The sequence below is a fragment of the Hordeum vulgare genome, chromosome 3H (assembly GCF_904849725.1).
Source record: "Hordeum vulgare subsp. vulgare chromosome 3H, MorexV3_pseudomolecules_assembly, whole genome shotgun sequence".
Classification (NCBI taxonomy): Eukaryota; Viridiplantae; Streptophyta; class Magnoliopsida; order Poales; family Poaceae; genus Hordeum; species Hordeum vulgare.
The window spans coordinates 188,126,252-188,148,905 of NC_058520.1; the positions used below are offsets into that span (position 1 = coordinate 188,126,252).

At 45.1% G+C, this 22,654-nt stretch overlaps 1 protein-coding gene and 1 pseudogene across 1 annotated transcript; both read left to right on the top strand.

Annotated features, from left to right (window-relative positions):
• Positions 1-1,354: 1,354 nt before the first annotated feature.
• Positions 1,355-3,091, top strand: LOC123441613 (the record flags this gene model as incomplete). The annotated part of the gene is made up of 3 exons (XM_045117966.1): positions 1,355-1,761; positions 1,848-2,071; positions 3,018-3,091. Coding segments are annotated over exons 1-3 (705 nt in total), but the record flags the coding sequence as incomplete, so codon positions are not given.
• A 5,983-nt stretch (positions 3,092-9,074) lies between these two features.
• On the top strand, positions 9,075-10,843 carry LOC123441614 (annotated as a pseudogene).
• The last annotated feature ends 11,811 nt before the right edge of the window (positions 10,844-22,654 follow it).

Sequence of the window (22,654 nt, forward strand, 5' to 3'; positions counted from 1 at the left end):
TGTGGGGCAAGGCATTTTCTCAATTGCATCAACCTTAGCCTTATCAACTTCAATGCCTTTCTCAGAGATTTTGTGTCCTAAGACGATGCCTTCATTAACCATGAAGTGGCACTTCTCCCAGTTTAAGATGAGGTTGGTATCTTTGCATCTCTGTAAGACTCGATCAAGGTTGCTGAGGCAATCGTCAAAGGAAGAACCGTAAACGGAGAAATCTGTGACAGCCCGATGCCGGCGTTCCAGAAGATTCCCCTTCTATTCCGTTTTCGTCGTGCGCTTATTTTTATTTGTCGCATCATCACCGCATCATGCCCATCATCAGCATTGCATCGGCATCCTGTTGCCGTCAGTTTTCAAACTTGCATCCGTGTTAGTTGCCGGTTCTCGTCGTTGTCCGTTCGGAGCCCGACCACACACGCACGCACCCGCGGCATCGTCAAAACCCTGTTTTTAAAAGTGTGCGTAAAACTTTCTCTGATTGGGTTGAGATTTGACGTGCGGTCTTATTTTAATATAGGTAGACCGCCTGTCAAGTTTCGTCACAATCGGAGTCGGTCTGGTACCCGAACGGTCGACCGTAGCGGCACCATATTCGGTCTATCGTCGGACGTCTTTCGGTGTTTGAAACCCCGATGCCGGGCTGCCCATTTTCCCTCTCATCTCCGCCTAGCCTCTCTGCACAGTGCACCGACCTGCGCGCAACCTAGCCCGAAATCTTCCGGAACCCGAACCGGGCGATCGTGACCGTTGGATCCGGATCAACCCCGTTTTACCGCAAACAGTCATCAGTTTGTCCATTGGACTCCCTAGCCTATTCATTCTCGACCGTCCGATTTATATCGGAGGGTCCAAATAACCCCTAATCTAACCCACCTATTATATATATAGACCACCTAGTCTAACCCTAGACCAATCCCTAGAAATTCTCTCCCTGTCCAATAGCCGCCGCCACCCACTCCAGTTCTTCTCCCACCTCGGGATCCCCCACACCCAATCCAGCTAGTGCATGGCAAGCCAGCCACCCGTGGTCGAGGAGATTGAGCCCCTGCATTCCCTATGTCCAAGGAGAGATCCCGTTCCCAAGCTTCCTCGAACCCCCACGTACGAGCCAACTCGCAGGAGCCCCTCGCCGTCGCGCCCTGGGCCGTCGGAGCGTCGCCCCGCCGGAGAATCAAACCAACGCAATGGCTCTCATGCCCAAATCCCTCTCCCTCTTTCTTCTTCTTTCCCCCGTTTCTTCTCTAAACTCTCTCTCTCTGTCTTTTCCTTCTTCAGGCTGCAACAGCTCCACGGCAGCCCGGAGCTTGCCGTCGTTCGCCCCCATGCGTCAGCCCTTGCCGTCGATGAACCCAGGCCGATGCCCGTGTGCCGCCCCTCTCTTCTTCCTCTCTCTTTTCTTCCCCTCCTCTGCTCTAACCTCTCCCTTTGCTCGTTTCTACTGTCAGGAGAAGAACGGGAGACCCGCCACCGCCACCCTGGATCACGACATCTGCGCCTCAGCCATCGCCCCTGTATGCCAAGTTCCCGATTTGGATTTTCCTCATGCAGTTCCCGTCGAATCCAGCCGGTTCCCGTCGACCCCGTCGCCCGACCTCCCGTGTCGCCTTCCTCTGCTCCACCAGACTCCTGCCGCTGCTTCTGTTCGACAGGTAACGAGCAGCAACAGCTCGCTCGGCTGTTGACCGCGCCGCGCCATTGCCTCGCGCGATGCTGCACCCACGTGGATCCCCGTGCCCAAGCCATCGCTGCTCTGGCTAGTACCCAGTGCGCCCCTGCTTCCTTCCCCTTGTTGTGCTCTCCCTCTCTCCCGTGTCCCTCATCTCTCTTCCTCTTCTTCTTTTCTTCTTCAGGTACATCCATGGCACCATCGGCCAGGATCTCCGAGTACGTGCCGCCCCAAGCCACCTCGTCGCCGGGAATGGAACCCCCGGTACCGAAGCTATTGAACCCCGCCATTTTTCATGCCGTCGGACCTCATCCCCAGGCCGATTCCGCCATGGCATCCCCTGCATCCCGACCTGCTACAAAGTTGTTCATGTTCAGTTTCGTCAGGTTCGCGACATGGTATGGTCTTGTAGCAAACCACCCCTATTTGTGCATAGTTCCTTCGTAGTCCAACTGGTTAGAGTGTTAATCTCTTCCCAGAGATCTGGGGTTTGAATCCCAGGTGTGCCAAATTATTTTTGTCCTATTTTTGTTGTTGTGCCTGAGGTGCTACTTCTTATGGCGAGAATCCTGTGAAATTTCAAAACGGGGTGCTAGCCCAGTTGGTTAGCGTAGCCACTCTAGTTTCAAGAGGGGTCATGGGATCAAATTCTAGCTTCCCATATTATTTTCACCTTGTGTTTTTTTAGTTGTAGTATGTTTTAGAACGGGCGTAGTTTCTAAACCGTGCATCGGATCGGAGTGATTCAAATTTGTAGCTTGAATAGAATTTCGCGTAGGTTAATAATTTCGAACTCTCATGCATAATTAGAACTGTTTAGCATGTTGTTTGTGTCGGCTTGCGTGTCGACGTGATAAAAACGGTTTAGGTCGTAACTATTGTCCGTAGCTCCGTTGGAGATGTGCCATATATGTAAATGGACCAGAACGACGAGTAGAATCACGTGAATCACTTTGTTTTGTCGTTTAACAAACCTAAAATGTGATTAGGACAAATCTGGACAGAATTAAGTTTTAACATGTGGGGTCATTTCGGAGATGCTATATGTCGTTTCCGGTCTGATTTAAAATGCCTAGTTAGGTACATTAATTTGTGCTTCACCCTCGTGGCATGTTTAACAACATTTAATATAGCCGTGTACCTGAACGGGAGTGAACTAAATAATTCAACATGGAGTTTCGTCGATATGCAACTCGTTGCATATCGAGCTTCACTTAATGTGTAGTGTTTGATGGGTGTGATTGTCATGCCTTGCATTATACCATTCATGCATCATATGTGTTATGCATCGTGTGGTGAATATCTGTGTTGATGCTTGTTTCCGGGTTGCTCCGTCTCGATAGAGATCCGCAAGCGTGTCGGATTGTGAGGACCCGTTCGGCTACATCGGTTCGTCTGCTTCACGGAGTCATTCTTCTTCCAAGCGGGATCTCAGGCAAGATGACCATTTCCCCAGATACCATTACTATCATTGCCATGCTAGTTTTGCCGCTACTATCGTTTATGTATTGTTGCCTACCACATTTTAATATCATCCTCTCAACAATGCCATGAAACCTTCTACCTGTTCGACCTAGCAAACCACTGATTGGCTATGTTACTGCTTGCTTGACCCTGTTGTTATTGTTGCTAGTTGCAGGTGCAGATGCTTCCATGTGATAACATGGGTTTTTTGTTGTACCACCATATTAAATGCTATTTAATTTAATGCACCTATATACTTGGTAAAAGGTGGAAGGCTCGACCTTTCTAGCCTGGTGTTTTGTTCCACCTTTGCCCCCTTAGTTTCAGCTACCGGTGTTATGTTCCATAAACAAGCGCTCCTAACACGATCGGGGTTGTTATCTCGCAAGGCCCAACATTGGTACTATATTTTCCCAACATAATAATTTTGTTAATACTGAAAGCATAGGGCGTCATGAACCCGAGGAGTAATTTCACATAATACAGGGAGGGCCAGTGCTGATGGTGCTGGTCCAAAACAGAGCACCGTGCGGGGCCAACCCGGGGCAACTCGGGTGATGTCTATCAGGCCACCGTACGCTTCGCTTATCCGTCGTGTCCTGAGAACAAGATACACGTCTCCTATCGGGATCGTCGACACGCCGGGCGGCCTTGCTGGATTAGTTTTACCTTTGACGAGATATCTTGTGCATCGGGATTCCGGTGATGCTTTTGGTAATCTCAGAGTTGAGGTTTTCCACTAGGGAATCCGACGAGATCGCGAGCTTCGTGATTGAGGATTTCTATGCGGCTTGTGGTAATTTGTGATGAACTAGTTGGAGCACCAGTGGAGGGTTAAATCTTTTCGGAAAGCCGTGCCCGCGGTTATGTGGCAACATGGAAACTTTGTTTAACACTGGTTCTAGATAACTTGAAGTTAACTTAATTAAAATATGCCAATTGTGTGCGTAACCATGACTGTCTCTTTCGTGAGTTCCTTCTCCGATCGTGAACACGGTGGGGTTATGTATGATGTATGTAGGTGTTCAGGATCATTCATTTGATCATCCATAGTTCACGTCCGCTATGTGTAGATCTTCCCCCTTTTATTTCTTGTACTCATAGGTTTAGCCACCAAACATATGCTTAGCCGCTGCTGCAAACTCACCACTTAACCATGCCTCACCCAGTAAGCTTTGCTAGTCTTGATACCTTTGGAAATGAGATTGCTGAGTCCCCTGTGGCTCACAGATTACTACAACACCAGTTGCAGGTACAGGTAAAGGTTACCCGACGTGAGCGCGTTGATTGTTCATTTGGAGTTGCTTCTTCTTCTTATGCTTCATCGATCTAGGATGGGTTCCAGGCCGGCAACCTGGGATAGCAAGGATGGACGTGGTTCTTCTTTTGTCGTTTGTTTTCATCCGTAGTCGGACCCTGCTCTTACTCTTGATGATTATGTAATGTACCGATGTGACTCTGATGTAGCTTGTGGCGAGTGTAAGCCAATTCTATATATATATATATATATATCTTCTTTTCAGTACATGTACTTGTAACGATATCCATTCTTGCGACACGACGAGATGCGCTTCTATCCCTAACAAGGCCTTCGTGCCAAATTGAGGATAGGGTCGCATCTTGGGCGTGACAAGTTGGTATCGGAGTAGTACCGACCTAGGAGCCCCCTTGATTGATCGAACATGGCCGAGTCGAGTCTAGTGAAAAACTGCTTTGAGTCTAGTTATAGATCGGAGAGTAGGATTCTTTTTTCTCCTCTTCTATGCTCTGGTGAGTAATCTTGACGTAATAATTTATTCTACAACTCTTCCCACTCAATTTTTTTTAGGATCACGCGGATATTCTTGGAATCTATATGATGCCGATGTGACGGAGTTCTGTCTTGGTGCCTCCTATCTGCTTTGAGTTTTAGGGGAGTTGAGCTCCAAGGGATTCTTGAGCACATCGTTATCATTCAGATTTCTTAGTATCTCAGGACGAAGGATGTTTGTAATTGCTTCAATACTAGTAGTGGCGAGATAACCCCGATGTCCCCAGTACCGGTGTAGATTGTTCGGGAGTACTGCCATACTTTGTATCGTTGTGATCACGAGGGTCTGTTGTAGATGAAGGTCCGAGATTCTGATCGTGTGTTGACGGATGTGATACAGGTGACGGGTTAGTATAGGAGTTGTGTGATTATTACTCCTTGTATCCGTGTACCAGATTGCATGACCAGAAATTTCGGGAATTCATAGGCGGGAATTCAAGTAGTTGCTTATAGGACAATCTTCCAACAAATACATGATGTTAGGTGGGGGTTCGACATCTAGTGGATTCGTTTGTTCACGATCGACTTACAGCGGTACACGTCGTGTCTTAAAGAGTCCTTGTAGCTTGCTACGACTCGGGGACGCTTCGTATGTCGGGTGCACTGCCTTGCACTTGATGGCTACTGTAAAATCGAGCCCGTGAAATCCTGTCCACGAAAATATCAGACAAAATCTTTCTCATGAGTTTGTTCTGGCTTGTTTCATAAGCCACACCTTTTGTTTTTGTTGAATATGGTAATTCAAGGTGCTTCGATGTCAAGTGGTGATTTTAGATCTTCTCTAAGAGGTGTTCTCATAGTTTTTATGTGAGAATGCAAATTCTTTTGTTCGTTCAATTGTCATGTCAATTCTTGTCAACCGGAGTCGTCATGTTAATTCTTTTCAACCGGTGTGCTTCTCTTGAGTGAATTCATTCGTCTCAAAATTTTGTAGATCATTCTCTCAATTCTTTCCGGAGTTGTCTCATCTGTCTCAAGTCGTCTTTGTTTTTCCCCGCCCTCCCACCCTTTCCTTCAGTGATTGGATATTCATCCAAGAGTTTTCTTTTCATGGTGCTTCCGCCGTCTGTTCTTTTCTCTCTTATCCAGTTATTCTTGTGAAGATTCTCAGGAGCTTCGTGTTCATCTTTATTCAATATTGTTATCTTTTCCAGTGAATTCAATTCAGTTATCCGTGTTCATCATATCCCTGTCATCCTTTAAATTCTCTCTTGTGTTAGAAATTCTTATCTACTCTTCTGTTGGCATTTATCTCTATTCTATCCGGTGTGTTGAAGATATCTCAGAGTTTTTGTTTCCAATCTTTTCAATTATTTAGAGGTGCTAACCTCATCTAGTTCTCTTCATACTGGTGCATTATCTCTCTTCTAAGCAATCTTTCCAACGGTGGTTTCTTTGAGTGGGCCCATAACCCACAGGTTCTTTCCTAGGATCTTTCCTGGCTCTTTTAATCTTTTTCCGGAGATCATTAATTATTTTCAACTATGACGTAAGCATGATTTTCATCAGTCATATTCCTTCTTCAAGATCTATTGGAATTTAATTCTCATACTGGCTCAACCTTTCATTCTTCATTATTCCGGAGTGTCTTAGCTATTCTTGGTGTTGTTCCTCGTCATCATTCTCAGCTTGCAAATTCGAAGGAGTGTTTCTCTCGAATCTTGTTTCATTCTCTTGAAGATTTATCTTTTCAGCTTGTGCCATCATCTTGAATCGTTCCAATCATGAGAATCCATTTCTCGCTATCCGGTGCATTTCAATGTCGTGTTCATTTCTCGTTCCTCCGAAGGCCATCATTTCAGAAGATTCTTCGTTCTCAGCTTTCAGCTTTCATCCTCGATTCTTCTCAATTGTTGTCTCTTCGTTCGTCTCTCGATTATCCGGTGCCTTGTTCTAGTTTTCTCTCAGGTGGCTCATGATCTCTTCATTCTCTTGTATCTCCAGTCATTCATGGTTGCCTCGTTCATTTCAATTCTCGCCGGTGTTTCTTGCAACAATTATTCTAGTTTGTGCTCATATCTCTCCTCAATCATTTAAAGAAGATTAAGTGGTTTGCTAAATCCGTTGCTTGTCATGAGTTTAACTTGATGAAGGATTAGCATAACATAATTCTTATTCCTGTTTCATAGTGATTTCAATCTTTCTTCCAGAGTGCCTCATGATATCAATTCTTTTCTCAAGTATCCTTTCTCTTGCATTTATATGTGCAATTGTTCTTCCTTTATCCTTTGAGGTGGTATTATAGCATTCTTGTTAGTGTAGGAGCCTCTAAGAGATTTCCTTTCAAGAATGAGATAGTTAAACCCACCAATTCTTTGATCATGAGATTATTCTTAACCCATGATTTATTCATTGAGCTATCTTGGTTTGGATTTCACCTAAAGCTTTTCCTATGGATTATGATATCATGGTGCTTGTCATTAACCCAAGTTCTCAATGTATCCTCTTGGTGTAAGAAATTGTTCATATCTTATTTCTCCCAATCAATCCTTGTTTCTGTTAGTGGCTGGTTGTCACTTTATTAGTTTGAAAAGGTTTCCATAAGCCCACTACTATCTTGTTCTTTTCGTTGTTGTTTTTCCAACAACTCCGTCCAATTCTTCTTGCAAGGATGCTTGCCAAGTTCATTGGAGTTAGTAGTTGTCATTCTCTCTTCATTCTCTTCTTCCGTAGGAGCTCGTTCCTATTCTATTGTTCCGGAGGCATTGTGATATTGCTCTTTTGGGTCAATCTTGTTGTTCTATCAAGATCATGGTGTTCCCTTGCTGTATTTAGTTGTTTGTTATGAATATTGTCTAATTCTCTCTTCTTATCGATTTTTTGTCCCATTTTCCTACCGAAGTGTTGTCGAAATTTTCCGTGAATTCTTGCTTGTTTCTAATATCATTCCTCATCTCCTTGCAACCTTCAAGGATTGTTGGTTTCACTCATTTATCAAAGAAGCGACTAAATTTTACCTCTTGTTCCTTCTCATCCTCTCCCCCCCTTTCATTCTTGGATCTCGCCGCGAGATCCTCTTGTAGTGTAGGAGAGTTGTGACAGCCCGATGCCGGCGTTCGAGAAGATCCCCCTTCTATTCCGTTTTTGTCGTGCGGTTATTTTTATTTGTTGCATCATCATCGCATCACGCGCATCATCAACATTGCATCGGCATCCCGTTGCCGTCAGTTTTCAAACTTGCATCCGTGTTAGTTGCCGGTTCTCGTCGTTGTCCGTTCGGAGCCCGACCACACACGCACGCGCCCGCGGCATCGTCAAAACCCTGTTTTAAAAGTGTGCGTAAAACTCTCTGATTGGGTTGAGATTTGACGTGCGGTATTATTTTAATATAGGTAGACCGCCTGTCGAGTTTCGTCGCAATCGGAGTCCGTCTGGTACCCGAACGGTCGACCGTAGCGGCACCGTATTCGGTCTATCGTTGGACGTCTTTCGGTGTTTGAAACCCCGATGCCGGGCTGCCCGTTTTCCCTCTCATCTCCGCCTAGCCTCTCTGCACAATGCACCGACCAGCGCGCAACCTAGCCTGAAAACCTTTCGGAACCCGAACCGGGCGATCGTGACCGTTGGATCCGGATCAACCCCGTTTTACCACAAACAATCATCAGTTTGTCCATTGGACTCCCTAGCCTATTCATTCTCGACCGTCCGATTTATATCGGAGGGTCCAAATAACCCCTAATCTAACCCACCTATTATATATATAGACCACCAAGTCTAACCCTAGACCAATCCCTAGAAATCCTCTCCCTGTCCAATAGCCGCCGCCGCCCACTCCAGTTCTCCTCCCACCTCGGGATCCCCCAGACCCAATCCAGCTAGTGCATGGCAAGCCAACCACCCGTGGCCGAGGAGATTGAGCCCCTGCGTTCCCTATGTCCAAGGAGAGATCCCGTTCCCAAGCTCCCTCAAACCCCCGCGTACGAGCCAGCTCGCAGGAGCCCCTCGCCGTCGCGCCCTGGGCCGTCGGAGCGTCGCCCCGCCGGAGAACCAAACCAGCGCAATGGCTCTCATGCCCGAATCCCTCTCCCTCTTTCTTCTTCTTTCCCCGTTTCTTCTCTAAAATCTCTCTCTCTGTCTTTTCCTTCTTTAGGCTGCAGCAGCACCACGGCAGCCCGGAGCTTGCCGTCGTTCGCCCCCATGCGTCAGCCCTTGCCGTCGATGAACCCAGGCCGGTGCCCGTGTGCCGTCCCTATCTTCTTCCTCTCTCTTTTCTTCCCCCTCCTCTGCACTAACCTCTCCCTTTGCTCGTTTCTACTGTCAGGAGCAGAACGGGAGACCCGCCACCGCCACCCTGGATCACGACATCTGCGCCTCAGCCATCGCCCCTGTATGCCAAGTTCCTGATCTGGATTTTACTCGTGCAGTTCCCGTCGGATCCAGCCGGTTCCCTCCGACCCCGTCGCCCGACCTCCCATGTCGCCGTCCTCTGCTCCACCAAACTCCTGCCGCTGCTTCTGTTCGACAGGTAACGAGCAGCAACAGCTCGCTCGGCTGTTGACCGCGCCGTGCCATCGCCTCGCGCGATGCTGCACCCAGGTGGATCCCCGTGCCCAAGCCGTCACTGCTTAGGCTAGTACCCAGTGCGCCCCTGCTTCCTTCCCCTCGTTGTGCTCTCCCTCTCTCCCCTGTCCCTCATCTCTCTTCCTCTTCTTATTTTCTTCTTTAGGTACAACCATGTCACCATCGGCCAGGATCTCCGAGTACGTGCCGCCCCAAGCCACCTCATCGCCGGGAATGGAACCCCCGGTACCGGAGCTATTGAACCCCGCCATTTTTCGTGCCTTGGACCTCATCCCCAGCCAATTCCGCCATGGCATCCCCTGCATCCCGACCTGCTACAAAGTTGTTCATGTTCAGTTTCGTCAGGTTCGCGACATGGTATGGTCTTGTAGCAAACCACCCCTATTTGTGCATAGTTCCTTCGTAGTCCAACTGGTTAGAGTGTTAATCTCTTCCCAGAGATCTGGGGTTCGAATCCCAGGTGTGCCAAATTATTTTTGTCCTATTTCTGTTGTTGTGCCTGAGGTGCTACTTCTTATGGAGAGAATCCTGTGAAATTTCAAAATGGGGTGCTAGCCTAGTTGGTTAGCGCAACCACTCTAGTTTCAAGAGGGGTCATGGGATCAAATCCTAGCTGCCCATATTATTTTCACCTTGTGTTTTTAGTTGTAGTATGTTTTAGAACGGGCGTAGTTTCTAAACCGTGTATCGGATCGGAGTGATTCAAATTTGTAGCTTGACTAGAATTTTGCGTAGGTTAATAATTTCCAACTCTCATGCATAATTAGAACTGTTTAGCATGTTGTTTGTGTCGGCTTGCATGTCGACATGATAAAAATGGTTTAGGTCGTAACTATTGTCTGTAGCTTCGTTGGAGATGTGCCATATATGTAAATGGACCAGAACGACTAGTAGAATCACGTCAACCACTTTGTTTTGCCGTTTAACAAACCTAAAATGTGATCAGGACAAATCTGGACAGAATTAAGTTTTAACACGTGGGGTCATTTCACAGATGCTATATGTCGTTTCCAGTCTCATTTAAAATGCCTAGTTAGGTAGATTAATTTTTGCTTCACCCTCATGTCATGTTTAACAACATTTAATATAGCCGTGTACCTGAACGGGAGTGAACTAAATAATTCAACGTGGAGTTTCGTCGATATGCAACTCGTTGCATATCGAGCTTCACTTAATGTGTAGTGTTTGATGGTTGTGATTGTCATGCCTTGCATTAGACCATTCATGCATCATATCTATTATGCATCGTGTGGCAAATATCTGTGTTGATGCTTGTTTCCGGTTTGCTCCGTCTCGATAGAGATCCGCAAGCGTGTCGGATTGTGAGGACCCGTTCGGCTACATCGGTTCGTCTGCTTCACGGAGTCATTCTTCTTCCAAGCGGGATCTCAGGCAAGATGACCATTTCCCCAGATACCATTACTATCATTGCCATGCTAGTTTTACCGCTTCTATCATTTATGTCTCGTTGCCTACCACATGTTAAATATCAGCCTCTCAATAATGCCATGAAACCTTCAACCTGTTCGACCTAGCAAACCACTGATTGGCTATGTTACTGCTTGCTTGACCCTGTTGTTAGCGTTGCTAGTTGCAGGTGCAGATGCTTCCATGTGATAACATGGGTTCTTTGTTATACCACCATATTAAATGCTATTTAATTTAATGCACCTATATACTTGGTAAAAGGTGGAAGGCTCGGCCTTTCTAGCCATGTGTTTTGTTCCACCTTTGCCCCCTTAGTTTCGGCTACCGGTGTTATGTTCCATAAACGAGCGCTCCTAACACGATCGGGGTTGTTATGGGGACCCCATTGATAATTCGTTTTAGATTAAAGCTGGTCTCGCAAGGCCCAACATTGGTACTACATTTGCCCAACATAATAATTTTGTTAATACTGAAAGCATAGGGCATCATGAACCCGAGGAGTAATTTGACATAATACAGGGAGGGCCAGTGCTGATGGTGCTGGTCCAAAACAGAGCACCGTGCGGGGCCAACCCGGGGCAACTCGGGTGATGTCTATCAGACCACCGTACGCTTCGCTTACCCGTCGTGTCCTGAGAACGAGATACACGGCTCCTATCGGGATCGTCGACATGCCGGGCGGCCTTGCTGGATTAGTTTTACCTTTGACGAGATATCTTGTGCATCGGGATTCCGGTGATGCTTTGGGTAATCTCAGAGTTGAGGTTTTCCACTAGGGAATCCTTCGAGATCGCGAGCTTCGTGATTGAGGATTTCTATGCGGCTTGTGGTAATTTGTGATGGACTAGTTGGAGCACCCCTGCAGGGTTAAATCTTTTTAGAAAGCCGTGCCCGCGGTTATGTCGCAACGTGGAAACTTTGTTTCACACTGGTTCTAGATAACTTGAAGTTAACTTAATTAAAATATGCCAATTGTGTGCATAACCGTGACTGTCTCTTTCGTGAGTTCCTTCTCCGATCGAGGACACGGTGGGGTTATGTCTGATGTAGGTAGGTGTTCCGGATCATTCATTTGATCATCCGTAGTTCATGTCCGCTATGCGTAGATCTTCCCCCTCTTATTTCTTGTACTCGTAAGTTTAGCCACCAAACATATGCTTAGCCGCTGCTGCAAACTCACCACTTAACCATGCCTCACCCAGTAAGCTTTGCTAGTCTTGATACCTTTGGAAATGAGATTGCCGAGTCCCCTGTGGCTCACAGATTACTACAACACCAGTTGCAGGTATAGGTAAAGGTTACCCGACGCGAGCGCGTTGATTGTTCATTTGGAGTTACTTCTTCTTCTTATGCTTCATCGATCTAGGATGGGTTCCAGGCCGGCAGCCTGGGATAGCAAGGATGGACGTGGTTCTTCTTTTGTCGTTTGTTTTCGTCCGTAGTCAGACCCTGCTCTTACTCTTGATGATTATGTAATGTACTGATGTGACTCTGATGTAGCTTGTGGCGAGTGTAAGCCAATTCTATATATATATATCTCTTCTTTTCAGTACATGTACTTGTAACGATATCCATTCTTGCGACACGATGAGATGCGCTTCGATCCCTGACGAGGCCTTCGTGCCAAATTGAGGATAGGGTCGCACCTTGGGCGTGACAAAATAATCCATGAAAACCTCAACAATCTTTTCACAAAAGTCAGAGAATATTGCCATCATACATCTTTGAAAGGTGGCAGGTGCATTGCATAAGCCAAAAGGCATACGTCTATAAGCAAAGGTACCGAAGGGGCAAGTGAAAGTTGTTTTCTCCTGATCAGATTGTGCAACAGGTATTTGCGAGAAACGTGAATAACCGTCTAGAAAGCAGAAGTGTCTGTGTTTAGATAGCTTTCTAGCATTTGGTCGATAAACGACAAAGTATAGTGGTCTTTCCTTGTTGCCCTGTTCAGTTTCCGGAAGTCTATCACCATCCTATAGCCAGTAATAATCCTCTGTGGGATTAGTTCATTCTTATCATTAGGAACTACGGTGATACCTCCCTTCTTAGGTACGCAATGTACCGGACTTACCCAATCACTATGAGCAACAGGGTAAATGATTCCTGCTTCCAGAAGCTTTAATATTTCTTTTATCACGACCTCTTTCATCCTTGGATTTTATCTCCGTTGATGATCAGCAACTAGCTTAGAATCAGGATCGGTTTTAATCTTGTGCTGACATAGAGTGGGACTAATACCCTTAAGATCATCAAGAGTATATCCAATAGCAGCACGGTGCTTCCTCAAAGTTTTCAATAACTTATTCTCTTCGTGATTCGAGAGGTGAGCACTAATAATAACAGGATATATCTCCTTCTCATCAAGATAGGCATACTTAAGAGTATCTGGTAGCTGTTTTAGCTCGAACACAGGATCACCCTTTGGTGGGGGAGGATCCCCAAGCAGTTCAACAGGCAGATTAATCTTAAGGATAGGATATTGTACTAAAACAATTTTATTTATCTCATCTCTTTCATCCATATGTATATCATTTTCATGCTCAAGGAGATATTGCTCTAAAGGATCCATAGGAGGTACAACAATAGAGGCAAGAGCAATGATTTCATCCCTACCAGACGACTCTTTTTCATGGGTTGTCTTCCAAACTTGGAGAAGTTAAATTCATGAGACACACCCTCGAAACTAACAGTGACAGTCTGTTTAACGCAATCAATATGAGCATTGACAGTGTTGAGAAAGGGTCTACCAAATATGTAGGGACAAAAGCTATCTTGTGCAGTAGCAAGGACAAGGAAATCAGTAGGATACCTCGTCTTAACACACATGACTTGTACGTCTCTCACAATTCCCACAGGGCAGATAGTGTCTCTATTAGCTAGCGTAATAGTGACATCAACGAGTTCTAACTCAGCAGGTGCAATCTCATCTTTGATTTCATCATATAGGGTCCGGGGTATTGCACTAACACTAGCGCCCATATCACATAAACTATGATAACAGTGATCTCCTATCTTGACAGAAACAACGGGCAGGCCAACTACAGGTCCGTATTTGTCTTTCGCGTGAGGTTTAGCAATTCTAGCGGAGTCCTCATAGAATTTAATAACATGCCCGTCTATGTCTTCGGTTAAGAGATCTTTGATAATAGCAACACTAGGTTCAACTCTAATTTCCTCAGGGGGTGCAAGTGGTCTAATGTAACCCCTACGTATCATGGTTGGAGCCTTAGAATAATCCTTTTTCCTAGCAGGGTAAGGTGGTTTCTCAGCGTAGGCACAAGGAACAATAGGATCACTAAAGGCAATGACTTTCTCTTCAACTAGATTGGGTTTAACTATGTTGACTTCTACAGGAGGATGATACTTAAATCACTTCTCTTTGGGAAGATCAATATGAGCAGCAAAAGATTCACATAGAGAAGCTACTATCTCAGAGTCAAGTCCATACTTAGCGCTAAAATGTCTAGAAGTGTTTGTTTCAACAAAATATTTAACGCAATCAAACTGGAAATTCATACCTGACTCCTTACCTTCTTCAAGCTCCCAATCTTCAGAGTTACATTTGATTCTTTCCAATAAATTCCACTTGTGGTCAATATCCTTCTTCATAAAAGAACCAGTACAAGAAGTGTCAAGCATGGTACGATCTTCATGAGAAAGCCGAGCATAAAAGTTTTGAGTGATAATTTCTCTCGAGAGCTCATGATTGGGGCATGAATATAGCATTGATTCAAGCCTCCCCCAAGCTTGAGCTATGCTTTCCCTGTCACGAGGCCAAAAGTTATAAATATTATTCCGATCACGATGTACTAAATGCATAGGATAAAACTTTTAATGAAATTCCAATTTCAACCGATTGTAGTCCCATGATCCAGTATCATCACATAGCCTATACCATGTGAACGCCTTATCCTTCAAAGATAAAGGAAATACTTTATTCTTTACCTCATCCTCGGTCAAACCTGCAAGCTTAAATAAACCACAAACTTCATCTACATAGATTAGATGCAAGTCTGGATGTGAAGATCCATCTCCTGTAAGAAGATTAGCGAGCAGTTTCTCAAGCATACCCGAAGGAATTTCATAAAAGATATTTTCAGTAGGTACCTCAGGTTGAGGAGCAACTCCTCGTGCCTCCGTTCATGGTGAAGATACCCCGAACAAATTCCTCAAAGGAACAGTTTCCATAGTGACAAGTGAAAATAAATTTCAGCACAATATATAAATGTTTCCTTACCAAATTCCACTTACCAAAGGCGCTTCCCTCCCCGGCATCGGCGCCAGAAAAGAGTCTTGATGACCCACAAGTATAGGGGATCAATCATAGTCCTTTCGATTAGTAAGAGTGTCGAACCCAACGAGGAGCAGAAGGCTCTGATAAACGGTTTTCAGCAAGGCAATAACTGCAAGCACTGAAAGTAGCGGTAATAAGTGATGGTGTAGTGAGGTGAAACGTAGCAAGTGAAAAGTAACAAGTACCAAGTAGTAGCAATGGTGCAGCAAAGTGGCCCAATACCTTTTGTAGCAAGGAACAAGCCTGAACGAAGTCTTATAGGAGGAAAAACGCTCCCGAGGACACACGGGAATTTCTGTCATGCTAGTTTCATCATGTTCATATGATTCGCGTTTGTTACTTTGATAGTTTGATATGTGGGTGGACCGGTGCTTGGGTACTGCCCTTACTTGGACAAGCATCCCACTTATGATTAACCCCTCTCGCAAGCATCCGCAACTACGAAAGAAGAATTTAGACAACGTCTAACCATATCATTAAACTAATGGATCCAAATCAGCCCCTTACGAAGCAACGCATAGACTGGGGTTTAAGCTTCTGTCACTCTAGCAACCCATCATCTACTTACTACTCCCCAATGCCTTCCTCTAGGCCCAAAGATGGTGAAGTGTTATGTAGTCGACGTTCACATAACACCACTAGAGGAAACGACAACATACAACATATCAAAATATCGAACGAGTACCAAATTCACATGACTATTATTAGCAAGACTTATCCCATGTCCTCAGGAACAAAAGTAACTACTCACAAAGCATAATCATAATCATGATCAGAGGTGTAATGAGTAGAATCAAGGATCTGAACATAAACTCTTCCACCAAGTAATCCAACTAGCATCAACTACAAAGAGTAATCAACACTACTAGCAACCTTACAAGTACCAATCGGAGTCACGAGACGGAGATTGGTTACAAGAGATGAACTAGTGTTTGGAGAGGAGATGGTGCTGCTGAAGATGTTGATGGAGATGACTCTCCTCCGACGAGAGGAGTGTTCGTGATGACGATGGTGACGATTCCCCCCTCCGGGAGAGAAGTTTCCCCGGCAGGATCGTCCTGCCGGAGCTCTAGATTGGTTCTGCTCAAGTTCCGCCTCGTGGCAGCAGAGAATCCACGAAAAAGCTCCACCCTATTTTTTTTCAGACGAAACCCTTCATATAGCAAAATATTGGGGGCCAGTGGGCCACCAGGGTGCCCACAAGCCCTGTAGCCGCGGCCAGGGGGCAGGCGGCGGCTACCAGGCTTGTGGGCCCCTCATAGCTCCCCTGTGGAACTTCTTTCCCCAGTATTTTTTATATAATCCCAAAAAATTCCACGTTGATTTTCAGGGCATTTGGAGTTACGCAGAATAAAGGACTCATACTTGCTCCTTTTCCAGTCCAGAATTCCAGCTGTCGGTATTCTCCCTCTTCAAATAAACCTTGCAAAATAAGAGAGAAAAGGCATATGTATGGTACCACAAAGTATAATAACAGTCCATAAAGCGGTAAATATCAACATGAAAGCATGATGCAAAATGGACGTATCAGTAGGCAAAGAGACATAATCGATAGAAACAGTAATACTAGCATGGTACTGATAGTAATGGTATCTGGGGAAACGGTCATCTTGCCTGAGATCCTGCTTGGAAGAAGAATGACTCCGTGAAGCAGACAAACCGATGTAGTCGAACGGGTCCTCACAATCCGACACGCTTGCGGAACTCTATCGAGAGGAGGAAACCGGAAACAAGAATCAACACACGAAGTTCACTACACGATTCACAACACATATGATGCATGAGCAGCTGAATACATGCAAGTCACGACATGGCAATTCACGACAATCAAACACTACACATTAAGTGAAGTTCAATATGCAACGAGTTGCATATTGACGAAACTCCACATTTACTCATTTAGTTCTATCCTGATTATTTACACGACAATATTAAATGCGATTAAACATGGCAAGAGGTGAAGCGCAATTAAATTACCTATCTAGACATTTTAAGTGAGGTCGGAAATGACATATAGCACCTCCGAGACGACCTCACATGTTAATTTACAATTCTGTCCAGATCTGAACTAACACATTTAATTAGTTGTTAAACAGCAAAACAAATAGGTTCAAGTGATTCTACGCATCGTTACAAGCAATTTACACATAGAGAACATCTCCAACGGAGCTACGGATGAAAAGATACGGACACCGCAAGATATGATGGCATGAATGCAAGATGTGTGCAACAACAGTCACAAGCACTTCAAAACATACAACCAACAGGATAATAAGAAACTACATGAGATTCTAAGCAAGTTTCATATAGGGCACGATCGAAACGGAGCTACGGTTCAACATCTACGAGCTAAACCAGAAATCACTACAATCTGCCAAAATCAGCCACATAGCATTTCTACACCCCACAACTACGAGCTACACAAATCTAAAATGCACAACCAAGGCATGAGACGATAGAGGGCAAGAAGCACTACAACATGCAACTTATAACACCTAGCATGGAAGCATGGATCACTGGTAAAAGAAGTCGCAAAATGGCTTCTCACACACTATTTCAGACTTAGTGAAAATAACACTTCACGAAAGTGCAGTTTTCGATCTGAAGGCATATTGGCAGCAACAAAACCATAAGCTACAGGACTCCAAATGGCATGAAAACTCACAGCATGCTAGAGAATCCCAAAGTCTATGACTAACTCCATTGCACCAACCTCAAAAGAGCTACAGATCACCAGATAAACTCAAGACAAGACAACAACAAAATATAACAGATCTGAGACTTAGAAATATTTCAGCACCTCCAGAACAACACTATTTCCTAGCAAGTTGAGAGCAAGCAAACCACACCTAAACATGGATTTCTATTGCAACCAAAATTACCAGGGGCTAGACTAAACATCCAAGGGCAACTATCTAGTTGACAACTCCTTCAAAGCACGCACGGATTAAATCCCACAAAATAGACAAGAGGGCAACATAGCAAAATATCACGTGAACTAACTTTCTCAAAAGCTAAAACTAAATACACAGTTAAATCCTATGGACTTTTCTACCCCAAAAACATATAAAACATGTGGGGTTGCACCGTAAAAACAACGCCACACGTATATGCGGGATCAAGTCCTAAACACGGTAAAATAAACTAGCGGCAGAATCCTACATGAAAAAATACCAACGACTACTCTAAAATACATGGCAAAGGGGTTCCTAAAACATGAACATTTTAGCTACGACATTCGAGCAAACCGGACACTCACGAGAAAATATATACGTGACGAATCCTATTTGGACAGCATGTAAAACTATGCGTTCGACACATCAAACAACGTCAAAAAATTATGCAAGTTATAAATTCGTAATCTACGCGAGATTCTACACAAAAACCATATACAACTCGCCTCGATCCGACTTACGGTTTAGAAACTACAGGCATATTAATATCGTCTATTTTTCCTGAAATATAATTAATTCGAAAAAACCCTAAATAAGAAATACTACCGGGCCGGATTGAGAGGGCGCAACTTAGCATATCAGTGCCTGGACAGGGAATAGCTCAAGGCTCACCTTGGGGGAGCCTCTTGGCCGGTTGGTGGGGCTGGTGGAGTGGCCCACGTGGGAGGCCTCGGCGTGGGACGGATCTGGGCCGACCGAGTAGGCCGCGCGAGGTGGGCCGGCGGTGCTAGCTCAGCCCACCTCGGAGGCGAGCGCTAGGGCAGCGTTGGCTAGGCGCTGGCGGGGGGGGGGGGGGGGGTTCCTCCCCTCGATCGATCCCTCGGGACGAGCCAGGAGGCGGCGGCTCGCGCCATGGAGGCTTGCACCTGCGACAGAGAGAGGAAACGGGTGAGGAGAGGGGAAGGGGGAAGAAGAAGAAGGGAGAGGAGAGGGGAATAAGGTCTGGTGGCTCGAGAGCCCCTGCGGGCTGGCGCGCACAAGCGAGGGCGCGCTGCTCCGACCAGTGGGGGGGGAGAGATCCGGCGAGGAGCTGTGGGCATGGGAGGAGCTGCGGGCATGGGAGGATCTGCGGGCATAGGAGGATCTGGTCCGTTGGATCCCCGATCCGACGGTCCAGATCGCTCTGATTGGATCTGGGAGGCAAATGGGTAGGGTGTCACGGATTTCGAGGCAAATGGGTAGGGTGTCTAAAAATGGCATGGGAGGTCTATTTATAACAAATGGGGGGGGGCTAGGTTTAGCGGAATTTTGCCCCGGTTCCAACCGTGCGATCGGAATCAAACGATTCCGCACGCGGGAATGGTTAAGTGGCCGTGTAGAGTAGTTATCCGAAGATGAGAGGGAAAACGGGCGACCCGACAACGAGATTTAAAACACTGAAAGACGTCCGATGATAGACCGAATACGATGTCGCTACAGTCGACCGTCCGGGTACTAGACGGACTCCGATCATGACAAAATTTGACAGGTGGCCTACCTATATTAAAATAAGACCGCATGTCAAATCTCAACCCCAACAGAGAAAGTTTTACACCATTTTTGAAAACAAGATTTAAACGATGCCGCGGACGCGTGCGTGTGTGGTCGGGCTCAGAACGGACAACGACGAGAACCGACAACTACTAACGGATGTAAGTTTGAAAACTGGTGGCAACGGGATGCCGACGCAATGCTGATGATGCGCATGATGCGATGATGATGCGACAAATAAAATAAATCACACGACGAAAACAGAATAGAAGGGGAATCTTCTGGAACGTCGGTCTCGGGTTGTCACAGTTGGCTCGTTGCACTGAGTTGTGTGTCTTGCATGAGTAGGTAAATGAGGTTGCTCTTTAAGTATAGTAGTATCTTGCAATAGTTTTGAGGTATTGATTTGAGTAATGTTTGGACTATTGGTGCCAAGAGCTTGAGCCTATTAGTGATATGTGTCGTATTTTTGGAAATCCGTGTGTTTTTCAAAAACTAAAAATTAGTTGAGAACTCTAGCTACTAAATTGATCGCTAACCTCTGGAGGGGTTGGAATATATAGAGCACCCTCATGTTACCATGAGTCGAGGATGCGCAAGGATAACCAAACCCCCAAACATTTATCCTCGGGGTACTTCTCTCTTTGTGAATTTCCTAACTAGATAGAGAGTTACCGATAATAAGTGTATGAGTTCTTCGGACTAACGTGAGTATTCGATTGTTGGCACTTCCACCATCCATATTTTGCTAGCCTCTTCGGTACCGTGCATTGCCCTTTCTCACATTGAGAGTTGGTGCAAACTCCGCCGGTGCATCCAAACCCATGACACGATACGCTCTGTCATACATAAGCCTCATTATATCTTTCCTCAAAAGAGCCACCATACCTACCTATTAAGGCATTTACATAGCCTTTCCGAGATACATTGCCATGCAACATCCACCATCCCATGACTTGATCTTCATGTCATACATGCTTTTGCTTGATCATAGAGCCGCATGCTAGTTGGGCCTTGCCCTCATTACTGCTACATGACGCGCTAGTATCATTGCATATCCTGCTACACTCGGAGAGGCATACATTTGCATACATCATGATAGTTTTCACTTGTCTTTATGTTGAGTACTTCTTATAAAGTGTGATGATTTTTATTTATACTCATGTAAAACATAGAGTGTTGCCCTTAAGTGAGGAAAAGATCCCAAAGAGGACAAACAAAAGATCCCAAAGAGGACAAATGAGAGATAAAAAGAAAGAGTCAAAGAGGCCACAAAAAAAATAGAAAAAAGGAAATAAAAACAGAGAAGGGGGAAACACTACTATTCCTTTTGAAAGATCCACACTCGTACTCCATTACTATATTGGTACTACATAGATATTATCATTCATGCATAACTATGTGGGGACCCTTACACTATAGAACTTGGTTTGCATATTCCAATGATGAGTGAAAGTGCGTTATATAAACTAGAGGGGGGTGAATAGGAGATTTTTAGAATTTCATCACTGAGGAAATTCCTTTTGAGGAAATTCCTCACCGATGACTAACTTGCAGCGGAAACAGCAAAGGATCAGGGGTGCAAAGTATCACTACAACAGTTTTCAAGATGAGGAATATGAAAAACAGTTTGCACAGTACGCAAGCACAGAGAAAGCATGTGAGGATTAACTCGCGTGAAGAATTTGAGGTTGAGGAATTTCATAGAAAGTCTTGAGCAAATTCTTCAAACAGTGACAATGAAAATCTTCAACATACAATATTGAGGAATCGAAAGAGTTGAAGAAATAGAACCCGTATCACAGCGAAGACAATGGTTGATGACCCAGTTCCAACTGGTGTGACGGTTGTACATTTGGTTTGGAGCGGCTTGGTATTGAAACCAAAGGACACACAGTCCCGGGACACACAGTTCCTACCGTATTCTCCTTGAGCTAAGAACACACAGTCCTCGCTCAACACTCGTGGTAAGTCTTCAGGGCAGACTTCCAAACCCTCACAAACTTGGTCACCCGACGATCCACAATTGACTGATGGATTTCTCTAGACCATGACGCCTAACCGTCTGGAGGATGCACAATCCTCAAAGGTAAAAGGCTTCAGTTCCACACAGGAACAAATTCTTCAGTGATGCTCAATCACTTGGTTCTTTGTTTGTGGTTTGGTGTTTGGGGTATTTCCTCACTGATGATTTACTCTCGAAGACTCTGAGGAATTTGGGTTGCTCTCAATGACAAGTGTGAGTTTCTTGCAGAGCAGCCAACCAACTAATGGTTATGGGGGCGGCTATTTATAGCCTGGGAGCATCCCGACATGATTTGACATTAATGCCCTTAAAGAATATGACCGTTGGTGTGGATAAGATCGGTGATGTGGCACGATTTGCGGCAACGGTCGGGACCCTCAACTGTGAGAGTCCTCATGTCTCTCATATTCCTTACTTGAGGCTTTTGGTAGGATTAGGCTTGGGTTGAGCATCATGAGGAAATTCATTCCGAAGTGTTACCTCGGCCCCCTTTAACAGTACGGTGTTCCTATGACTCAAGAGTGAAGAAAATTAAACAGAAATAATAAATATTCACGCTTCAAAGTCTTCGGATCGTTTTTCTTCAGGACACACCGAATTCCTCACCTTCAATATCTTCATGAAGAATATCAATTTTATCGCAATTTCTTCCCGATGAAAGTCTTCAGCAGAAGACCAATTTCTTCAGCCGAAGATATACATTTTTAGGGGTTGATATTCATCGTATATTTCAAACTCCTCAGCGACTTATAGATCCTGTGTATACTCATGAACATATTAGATACTTAACCTATAAGTCTTCAAACCACCAAAATCACTAAGGGGCTCTAGATGCACTTACAATCTCCCCCTTTTTGGTGGTTGATGACAATTAGGTTATGTCTTCAACGGGGATAAAAATATGAAGTGTAAATACTCATTTGAGGAATTTGAAATCAAGATACAGAGAGACTCCCCCTGAAGATGTGCATATCTTGAGGATTTTGCTTTTCACAGCAAATGCACATTGATGATTTATATCATG